At 33.6% G+C, this 12240-nt stretch overlaps 1 protein-coding gene across 1 annotated transcript in view; it reads right to left on the bottom strand.

Moving 5' to 3' along the window:
* Positions 1–12240, bottom strand: part of MTBP (MDM2 binding protein) — a 72379-nt gene that overhangs the window by 45757 nt on the left and 14382 nt on the right. Inside the window, exon 11 of the mRNA XM_029222807.1 lies at positions 8088–8205. Coding sequence (XP_029078640.1) covers positions 8088–8205 — 118 coding nt within the window. The remainder of the gene's footprint in view (positions 1–8087; positions 8206–12240) is intronic.

Genomic DNA, 12240 nt, shown 5'->3' on the forward strand with positions numbered 1-12240 from the left:
TTGAAACACAGTAAAATACACAATATGAAAGCTACAGTGAATAAAGAAGTTATTCAGAAGATATTTCAAGATCTTACTCACCATCATGAACAACAATGATCCTTTATTGTTCCACAGACATAGAAAGGATTTGAGATAGGACAGAATAACAAAAAGCTATTGCAGAGTTTACAAAGTGTTTACCTTCATTACCAATAGTGTCTAACAAGTTTGCAAGATATACTAAACAAGTACATTATCCTCATTTTCTAGGCAAGGAATTAAAGGTCTAAAGTAGTTATCCTTAAACCTTTTTCTGCCTCAAAGTATCTGAAGGACTTCCAGAAACAGTGGCTCTCCAGCCTAGAGTTGAAGAGAGCACGCCTAGTGCAGAGGGTCTCAATACTGGATGCACATTTGAAACACTTGGGTGCTTTTACAAACTACTGATGTCCTGATCCGCCCCAGAGATGTGCATTTAATTGTTTTCAGGTAGGGCCCAGCTTGACTTTTTCTTTTTTGATAACTGCCAAGGTTATTCTAATGTGAGCTGGTATTAAGAATTACTGAACTAGGATAGAAACAAAACTCTGCATTTAGGTCTAAGAGCCTTCAGGTGATTTTTGCCAAAAAGAAAAAAAAAAGTTTTAATGAGGTATAATTTACATACACATGTCAGAGTCTAAGTTTGATTAGTTTAAGGAAATTATACAATTGTTTATCCATGATTATAATTCAGTCTCGAAAGCTTCCACTATCTCTTTGTAGTCAATCTCCTTTCCTGCTCATGGCCTCAGGCATCTATTGATCTGCTTTCTGGTCCTTCTGCCTTTTTTAGAAATTTCATATAAGTAAAATCATGTACTAGTCTTCTAAGCCTGATTTTATCAACTTAGTAATATTTAGGTATACTCAAAACTTTTCATGTCTTTTTACTGCTGAGAAGGATTCCATTATATGGACGAAACAAACCATGTTCATCTGTTCACCAGTTGACGGATATCTGCATAGTTTCCAATTCTTAGTTATTATGAATATTGCTTTTATAAACAGCTGCTTGCAAGCATGTGTGAACATACGCTCTCATTTCTCCTGGATAAATACCTAGGAATGGAAGAACTGAGCTGCAGAGTTAAGTGTAAGTTTAACGGCCCGACTGTTTTCCATAGTAGCTGTACCGTTTTACATCCCCACCAACGTGTGAGACTTGCAGTTTCTCTGCATCCTCATCAAAATATGATAGTCACTGTTTTTAATAATACCCATTCTAGGGCTTCCCTGGTGGCACAGTGGTTGAGAGTCTGCCTGCCAATGCAGGGTTCGTGCCCCGGTCCGGGAAGATCCCACATGCCGCGGAGCGGCTGGGCCCGTGAGCCATGGCCGCTGAGCCTGCGTGTCCGGAGCCTGTGCTCTGCAACGGGAGAGGCCACAGCAGTGAGAGGCCCGCGTACCGCAAAAAATAGTAATAATAATAATAATATCCATTCTAGACAGTTATTATAGAATCACATTGTGGTTTTCATTTTCATTTCCCAAAAGATTAATGATGTTGGGTATCTTTCATGTGCTTTTTTAGCTCTTCATGTATCTTTAGAGAAATGTGTATTCAAGTCTCTTACCCACTTATTAATTGCAATTTCTCCTTACTACTGAGTTGTAAGAATTTTTTTTATATACCTGTCCATTGTAAGACATATGATTGAAACTATTTTCTCTTAGTAGCCTTTAAAAGATTTTTCTTAATAGTTCTTCAAAAAGGAGATTTTTTTTTTAACATCTTTATTGGAGTATAATTGCTTTACAATGGTGTGTTAGTTTCTGCTGTATAACAAAGTGAATCAGCTATACGTATACATATATTCCCATAACGCCTCCCTCTTGCCTCTCCCTCCCACCCTCCCTATCCCACCCCTCTAGGTGGTCACAAAGCACCGAGCTGATCTCCCTGTGCTATGCAGCTGCTTCCCACTAGCTACCTATTTTACATTTGGTAGTGCATGTATGTCAATGCAACTCTCTCACTTCATCCCATCTTACACTTCCCACTCCCCATGTCCTCAAGTCCATTCTCTACGTCTTTGTCTTTGTTCCTGTCCTGACCCTAGGTTCATCAAAACCATTTTTTTCTTTAGGTTTCAAAATGGAGGTATTTTTAAGTTTTGGTGAATTTATAGATTTATTTTTTCTTTTTACAGATCATCCTTTTGGTATATATGTTTTTTAATAGAGGTTTTGTAGTTTTAGTGCTTACATTTGGGTATATGACTCATTTTGAGTTAATTTTTATGTAAGATAAAAGTCTAAAAATTACATATTTTATATACATATATATGTAATTTTTGAGTTTTTACATACGACATCCAATTATTCCAGTACTGTGTTAAAAGGACTATCCTTTTCCCATTGGCATCTTTGTCTCTATTCTGTTCCACTGATATATGTGTATTCTCCAACACCACACTGTCTTAATTACTATGGCTTCATAGCAAGTTGTGAATCAGGCAGTGTAAGTTCTCAAAAGTTGTTCTTCCTTTTCAAAATTGTTTTGGCCATTCTAGATCCTTTGCAATTTCATGTAAATCTAGTATCCGTTTGTCAATTTCTATGAAAAGTCCTCCTGAATTTTGTTAGAGATTAGATTGAATCTATAGGTCAGTTTGGAGAGAAGGACCATCTTAATAATACTGAGTTTTCTAATCTATGAACACAGTATATTTCTCCATTTACTTATATCTTCTTCAACTACTCTCAGCAATGTTTTGTAGTTGTCAGTGTACAGGTTTTGCACTTCTTGTTAGATATAGTCCTCAGTATTTTATTCATCGGTGTCTGGTCTAATTTCCTTCCTTCTACTTCACTTGGATTTAGTCTTCTAGCTTCTTGAGGTTGATGTTTAAATTACTGATTTTAGATCTTTCTTCCATTCTAAGATAAGCATTTAGAATACTCTTAGTACTGTATTAGCTGCTTTCCATAAATTTGATATGTTTCTATTTTCATTCAGTTAAAACTATGTTTTTAATTTCACCTATGTGCTATTTAGAAGTGTGTTTAAAATTTAGTTTCCAAGTATTTAAAGTAGTTCTCAGATTTCTTTCTGTTGTTTATTTCTAATTTAATTCCACTGTAACTGGAGAACATACTGTGTATTATATCTATTCTTTTAAATTTACTGAGCCTCGTTTAATAGCCTGACAGATATATGGTCTATCCTGAAGAATGTTCCATATGTGCTTGAAGAGAACCAGTATGTTGTTGAGTGGTGTGTTTAATAAAAGTTAATACAGTAAAGTTGGCTGATTGTTTTCACTACTGAATTCCTAGCACCTAGAATAATGCCCTGAACACGACGGGCACACGATAAATATAAATATTTGCTGACTGAAAGAATACTTTGACTCTGCCACTGAAATCTCTTTCAAAATCTTTATCTAAGTCCTTTACCTTTTCTCAAGATCAAAATTATTTATAAATCAGTTACACTGAGTCATTTTAACCTTAGTTTCAGCTCACTATTTTGAAACACTTCGATCACACTGACTTGAGTATGAAGAAGGCACTTGCTTCCTCAATTCAAAATGCTTCATTAGTCCTTGCTAATAATTTTTTTTGCCGAATACCTTTAAAATGTTTCCTTTCAAAAGAATTCCAATTTTTTAAAAAATGAGGCAACAGTAGAACTCAGGATTATGAAATGATCATGGATGACTGGTAGAAAGACTTGAGTGGAAATTCTGACCTCACCCTATGACCTTAGACAAATTTGTTGATTTCTCTGTACCTTAGCTTTTTCATTTGTTATATAAAATTAGGCAATGATCAACATCCAATTTTTTGACAATTTCATAAAACATCTCTGTGAACGTATGGTGAGCCAGGCTCTTTTCATTATACAACTGGCTTTTCAATATAGTTTTAAATATAGAAGCCTTTCTTCAGAAATGTAATAAGGTTTAGTTAATTGCATTTGTTCATATAGTTCTTTTACGCTTTTCCCAGTACCATAATACTTTCTGGGTATTTCACTGCAAAACACTTTTAAAAATCATTCTTTAAAATTGGGCATTGTTCTTCTATTTTAGGCCAAACCATATGAATTGCTGATATTTTAACAATTTTTGATATACAAAGAGAGGTTCAAACTAATACACATGTCCTATGTATAATATATTGATACATCCCTTTATTTCATCAAGGGATGATACATTAAACTTAAGCAACTGATAAGAACTGGAGCACAAATTTTGGTTCACATTGCAGTCCATTCAGTCTTTCTTTACTTTCCCAGACAGCGGTTATTACTAACTAGAAATACACTACATATTTCACTTACTATTTTACAAATATTTTTGAGTACCTATTAAGTGTCAGGCACTGTTCCAGGCACTGAGAATAAAGCAATGAATAAAAGTAAAAAAACTTCACTTTGTCTCTTCTCACTTCTAGTGAGAGAAACGGACACACATTTAGTATATTAGATGGTAATCAGCACTAAGGAGAAAAAATAGAGCTGGGAAGATGGAGATGATGTCAGGAAGAGAGTCCATTTGCAATTTTAGATGGGATGGCAAAAATTAGGTCCTGAATGAGAAAATGACTTTGGAGTAAAGGTTTTCCGAAACTGAGAGACCCAGCCATATGCCTATCTGGGGCAAGAACTAAACCTGTTACCTCCACTAACATGTAAGCTCCCCAAGAGCAAGTTCTTTGTTCAATTTACTGCTGGTCCAGCATGTAAAACAGTGCCTAGTATACTGTAGGTGCTCAATAAAAATATCTGTTGAAAAACTGAGTATTTCATGCATATACAAACATATAAATGCTTACTTCACACATCTGAGCTGTTATCTGTACCACAAAAGGTAGCATAATAACGTTTGCACACCTTGTTTTATTTACGTAATATCTCTTAGGGATTGTTTCAGCCCCTCCTCAGTGCCTCTTTTCTATGTTACAGGATAAATTCTAGAAGAGGATGAGCCAAGTCTGTCTTGCTCGCCAGCAACCCCCAGATTGCAGTACCATACCTGATTCATAGTATCTGCAAAGCGTGAATAGAAACGTGACCGACTGAATGCATGAATAACAACATCATAAAGGTGTAAAACCAGGGAATCGTTTTAGGAAACAGTACAAAGTTTAGTCTGGAGGATAGGGGACAAGGAAGGCGACAGCAAAGAGCAGTTGGGCATGATGCAGTAGGTTATGGGGAAACAGAGTTTTGCTTTAGGAGGCTGATAGTCAATACCTTACTTTGTAGTGAGAGAGGCTATTAGTAGTGGCACTGTGAATGGGATAAGACGTTTTCCCATGTAAGAGGCATCAAAACTTACACTAGCTAAAACGTGACTACTCTTTACAAAAGAAGTTCTGTCAATGGGATAAATAATTTCCCCTACACAAAGGGTTATGGGTAAAATAGAACTTAATAATCAACTGTTCAATTTGATTGTTTCTACTTCTGAGATAAAAAAAAAAAAAAAGATTGTAAAGTGTCAGCTTAATCAGCCCTTAATGATATAGCCTAATCAACAACTTGGCTTCGAAGATGGTCATGTGATATATGTCTAATTATTATTCAGAAGTTACTAATACTAATCCCCAAATTTTAAGAGGTGATAATTAAAAAAAATCAAATCAAGCCTCATGATAAGGTATTTTCTTAAAGTTGCAATGAAAGTCATGAAAAAAAAAAAAACTAAGAGTAAATTCTAAATCAATAAATTATCTTAGAAAAAGTTACAAGAGGAAAAATAAATAAAGGGTTGTCCAGAATACACTCAAGTTTAGTTAAGAGATGTTACTATTCATGTTAATAAGTTGTAAACCTATGTAATATTGAGAAATGGATATTATCCTGTGATTTCACGTAGTATAGTGAAACTGACTCTACTGCCACCCAGTAAGTCTATTTCTGATTTTGTTTTAGCATCTGCCAAAATCACCAGGTATACACTTATTCCCTGTGAGCTGAGAAGGGTTAAAGCCACACTTCTTCACGAATTAGTGCGGTGCAATAAACTACATTAACTATGTCTCTTCCTCCAGGAAGCCTTCCTGAATTCTTAAGGCCACGTTAAGTCATACACTCTGAAAGTATCCTCCACTTCACTTTCACCCTGATGGATAAAGAGATTTACAATGATTTTTCAAAGTGCCTTCTTCACTTGACTATAAACTTTACAAAGAAAAGGACCATGCCTCTAATTCCTCAAGTGTAAGAACCCAGTTTGACTTCCCTTTATTTCCCACACTTTGCACAATACTCTATATTATGCAATAAATGGTATTTTGATATTGATGTTAATGATTATAACTCTTTAGGGTCTTCCAACTACCATTTACTAAACCCATTTTCTAACTTTTCCTCCACTTTACCTTAAATTCAGGTATTTCTAAAGGTCCTATCCTTGGCTTTCTTCTTTAGCCATATTGTCTATGTGTTTTTTTCCCAACCACTCCTGTTTCCACTATCACCTTTATACACCCGCGGTGCACTTTTACACTGGGGGCTTCCCAGTATTCAGACCCTTGTATAGTCACCTCCCTCTTGAATCTGGCCCATTCTTGTGAGTAGCTTTAAATAAAAATACAGCAGAAGTGACACTTGGCCAGTTTTGGGCATAAGCCTTAAAAAGTCCTTGTCACCTCAATTTTTCTTCATTTTGGAATCTTGAGTAGCCATGTAAAAAATTCCAGCTAACCTGCTCCAGAGATTACAAGAAAAAAGCACGCGGCAAGGAAAAGGCCTTGAGACTACATGGAGAGAGAAAGACAGCTGTCCCTGCATCCCATCTGAGCCCATCCTCCAAACAATCCACAAGTTCAGCACAGCCACATATCAGTGACCACTGGTAAGACTGGCAGAAGAACTGTCCAGCTGAACCTAGCTCAAACACAGAAGTATGAGCAAATAAAGTGTTTGTTCTTTTAAGCCACTTAGTTTTAGGGTGATTTGCTGTAAAACAGATAAACAAAAGAGCTGGTAAACTAAAAATCTAAATCTCCTGCCCTGACCACTCTCTAGAGATATACATCTAAACTTCAAACACTAACTTTAGATTTCCACATAGATATTATCTACATTTCAAATTCAACACTTGCTATAATGAATTTTAGTATCTCACCTATTTCCTATAAAGTACTGTGTAAACCGCTGATTTTAAAATTGTATTCCTCAGAATTCTAAGGTTCTAGAGTACTTCTAGAGATTACAATCTGGGTAGATACATTTCAATTCCAGTTCTTAGTCCCATAATATCACGGGTCACAAAAACTAAGTATAAGGTCAGAATTAAACTAAACAAATCATCATCCAATTAAAACAGAAAACACTGAAACAAAGTACGAAGGAACACACTTTAGCTATGTGACTTTGGACAAGTAACTAACATTTTGACCTGCAATTACTTAATGAAGTATTAGAGATTGGATTTAAATAATCTGATTTTATAATAGAAATTAATAACATCTTGAATGTAATAGATTATTAGAGAGGCAACACAGTGCAGGGGTTAAGAGCAGAGTGCCTGGGTTCAAATCCTTGGAGATGTTAGAGCTATTAATTGGCAGAATCTTGGTTCACATCCTGTTTCTGCCAGTTAATAGCTCTGTAACTTCTCCAAGTCCCAATTTCCTCATCTGTTAAATGTTTATAAGGTTATTTTAAGTTTATAACGTTATTATAAAAATTAAATGAATCAAGATTTCTAAAGTACTTCGAATACTGCATAGCATATAAAAAGCTGTTAAATAAATTCTACAGAAAATTGTAATCACAAGTTTGTTTTTTTAATATACCATATAATAAATTAATCTATTTCCATAAATTTTATTCCTGAAATGTCTCTAAGAAGCCCATGTTTAATATAATTAACTATCTAATTAACCAAAATTTCTGCCTTTAGAACACTGATATTTTATGAATGAATAACGTTGTATATACTTTCTGTTGCAGTAGGTTGTTAGATAAGAAAAACAAAATGATACAGGTCCTCTTAATCAGTAGTAATGATATATTTTCTCATAAAGAAATGTTATCTCCATTTCAAAGTTGATAAATACATTATTTATGTGGCACCATTAAAACTTAAAAATTTACTACTTACCACTGATTGTCTTAGGCTTTCTAGCTATATATTCCTTCCATTTTCTTGAACTGAGCTGGCTGGGAGGAGGAGTAAGTATGCTACTAATGGTACATGGCAATACAAAAAGAGCACCAACCTGGATAAAACAGAACATATTTTTAGTGACTGCACAATGAAATCAACTCTAAAATAGCGTCATCTGACAATTTTCCACTCATATTTCACCTGCATAACACGTATTTAGTCACATTCTTTCCCAAGAATTCCACTATAAAAACTAAAAAAAGAAAAACACAAGAACACTGCCCTACCTCTACCAAAAAAAAAAAAAAAAAAGCCAGAAAACAGAGAAAGGATTCAAAGTTACAGGTATCCGTTTTACTTCCACTGAGTCATGTATCTCTGAAAACCGTATTCACAATGTTTAAGTTTAGGTTGTGGGTATAATTTCTTCGTATATCTGCAGATCAATGAGAGGTCACGAATTCTATCCTCAAAAGATTTTGTCATACCGAGTTATAATTTTATAAACTTTTGACTGGATGGATTATTGGTCTGGCTTCAAAATTAGAATCTAAAGGCAATTTCAAAACTTTTGTTGCTAGATATCAGAGGTTTAATGCTAGTAGGTATAAAATTTAGAGAAACCATGAATCATATGCCAGAAAACATACAGCAGCTTCTAACTGATTGATGAGCAAACTCAGCTTATTCATCTTTGTATTCCCAGTGCTGGGCACACAGATGTTTGTTAAATATTTGTCCCCCCAAACCCACCATAATATATTTAGGTAAATTCTCAGTTTGATTAAGCACTGAATAAAACAAACTGCAACCTTGAAAGCTGTATTTTGCCTGTTATTTTAGAAATGTAAGCTACAAAATCAGCACATCCCAATAAATACATTTTTTTGTTTGTTTTTTTTTTACTTTTGGGGAAATTTAGGCAAGGCATTTGCTATCACTCTCAAATCTAATGCAAAATCACTTTTAACTGTCCTATGTAGATAGAAGGGTTACATGAGATATGTGACACAAAGTTAATTAATACTTTTAGTTGCTATTTATTATTTTTACTTACGTATTCTTAACTAACGAATATGAAAATAAGTCTATCGGGAGTAAAACAAGGAAGGTAAAATTAAATATGATTATTATAGCCATAACCTTTTTATTTTAAGTAAAATGTATTTTACATAGTCAAGCATTAGACATTAAAAATAAAAATATTTAGGAATGGAAAATGATCATTAACTATAAAAGATATATATTTAATTTCCTAAACACTAAGTCCTAGTCCTTCCTTCTGGCTTAAGACTTCTTAGACCAAAATGCATAACAAAACTGTCTGGCCCAAAGGGTGACAAAGCTGTAATGTGAGTATGCCAGAACAGGGCCCAATTATAGCTTAACAATTATAAAACTGTTACAATTATAGTTACAGCTTAACAATGTAAAGATACTAAATGCAGTTCATTGCATAATTTATAGCCTGACATAAATGTGTCCTGACCCATCAGCAAAGGAAGTGACCACATTTCTGAGACAGCCTATTTTTGATTAAACATTTGCTACAAATATGAAAATAAACTTTTCTAAATCCCATAAGCTATAATTCCCTACAAAATAAATTTATGTCAATAGTTTACACTACATTCACAACAAACTTGGATTCTGATAACTTGTTCCCACTCATACACTAATCATTAGATATACTTTGAGAGACTTGAGGATGATCCTTTTATGTTAACATTCTATTCCAAAATTTAACAGCCAAATAACATTTCAAACCCAAGTTTCAAAACTTTGATTCAATCTTTTCAGCAGGCAAACCCCCAAACAAGCAGGCACTATGGCAATCATGTTTTTAGCCTTATAAATTCTCCTCTTTAATAAAAATATTCCCTGTCCATGTGATTAATAGACATCATGATTCCCTAACAACCCTATCTTGCCTTTTCTAATCTAATAAAATAAGTTTTCCTCTAAAAGCCTTTTATTTTTATTCTGAGGCTAATCAAACATCTTTTTTAAGCTCAAAAGTTGACTTAGGATCACATAAAGCACCAGAATTTAAGCACTTTGACAGCTTCCCAAGGAGGGAACTTGTCCACTTTATTCTCTCCAGTATTCTCTCCAGTTGCAACAAGCAACTGGCAGGCAGTCCAAAAAAAAAGAGAAAAGTTGAATAAATAAATGAAAACCATGTTATAAAGCACTGGGATTATTTCAAGGAATGACCGTGGAATTCAATTTTTTTTTTCAAAAATGTAAAAGACTAACTATGACACAGTGTAAAAGGACAGTGAACTGCTTCACATTTAGAGATTTAGCCAAATTACATAATGTATGTTTCTAAAAGTTATCCCTTTGCTGAATTAAAGTTGGAACATATATTTAAAGTTCTATTTATTTGTCCCCGGCTGATAAAGTGTAGTCCAATATTTCAGTCATTGTCCGAGAGCAATAAAAATGACAATCTAATACAACAAATTTAAAATAAAACAATTGAAAATACTATATTAATAGATATCAATAATTTAGCTTTCTTCTAGGATTAGAGTTGCCTATCTTCAATATCTAGATGGGTTAAGAATTATTTTATACCCAAGTTAAATTATAGGTGTATGTCTGAATTTGACTTGAAACATTACCTATAAAACTAATTCCTAAAAATTTCATCATAACTTCAAAATATCTAGAGGATATCTAGTGCTTTATAAATTTCAGGAAAATGTTTCACTTAAGTGTGTCTATCATTTGGGCCACATAAACTTCGAAGACAAGAATTAGATAGCAACCATCATTTGTACCATACTGTACAGTTTATAAAATATATTCCAACTTGGTTTTCATTACAACTTTTTGAAATAGGCAAAACAGGAATTATTATTTCCAGCTCACAATTTAAAAAGCTATAAACCAGTGAGTGGCAGAGCTAGGACTTAAATCAAAGTTTTCTAAAGTACATGTTCTTTTACTTGAGACTTTCTACTATATCATATTCCCTCCCTCCCTTATTTGATAATATAGGTGAGATGATTAATGATAAATGACATTCTCATTTCCTGGATAGGGTTACATAGTGAACTATTTAGCTACTTGGGTTAAAATATGAACAGAGTTGTTTGTTTTTATTCTTAGTGCTTTTTCTTTTTCTGTTTTTTTTTTTAACTATACCACTTCACAAAACTTCTGTGTGCAAATTTCTGTAGAGATGTACGATCTTATTAGCCTGTTTAAAGTACACCCTCCACCCTACTACCCTATCTCAGCCTGCTTATTTTCTTCATAGCTCTTATTTTCTATTTTTCCTACCAAAATGTAAGTTCCATGAGGGCAGAGTCTTCATCTGTACAATCCATCATTGGAGCCCTAATATCTAATACAATGCATAAAGTAGAACTAATGTTGAATAAACAAAAAAAGAAATTTTAAATTTCAAAATGTAGCACATTGGGTACTTCAAAGGTGATAAAACAGGCTAACATTATCTTCAGACTGTTCCTTTAAAGGCCATTTCATCAAATAAATACTCTGATACACTGCTGCAAGTCAAAATTTTGAGGCTGCAAGTCAAAATTTTAAGTTATTATATAGCTAAGCATTTTAAGGCCAAAATCATATTTCCTTTACTACATCAATTTTCTAAGGGAACTATAACCAAGATTTGATTAATAGTGCCATGGGGGAACCATAATTATAACAATCATTTTTCTCCCTGCAGGACTATTTGATAATAGAGTACTTGTTGTTAAAATAATAAGAAAATATTATGTAAATATTGCCAATGAATGTTTTGTGCATTAAAAATTGTTTTCATAGAAACAAGGTAGTTGAGCAAATAACCAAAAAGAAAATTTTAGTTTTTCCTATTGAAAGCTGTACTTGACTTTATATGATTCCACTTAAAATTCTTTATGCTGTAGTTAAAAAATTTTTAAATATACCAATTCTACCATATCATTATATATGTTTTATATATATATATAAACTAATGAAATAGCTGAAAATCTTCTAAACATCACCAAAATTAAAAAAGAAGAACTGAAAACTTACAAATGATAATTTAGTGAGGTTTTAGACATTTTTCTCACCTCCACCTACCCATCCTACCATGAAAAAGATAATGCAAGCATATACATATCTTGCCACAGAACTGAAATCAGAT

This window comes from Monodon monoceros, unplaced genomic scaffold (genome assembly GCF_005190385.1).
Source record: "Monodon monoceros isolate NGI ecotype Baffin Bay Population unplaced genomic scaffold, NGI_Narwhal_1 Super_Scaffold_14, whole genome shotgun sequence".
NCBI classification, from domain to species: domain Eukaryota; kingdom Metazoa; phylum Chordata; class Mammalia; order Artiodactyla; family Monodontidae; genus Monodon; species Monodon monoceros.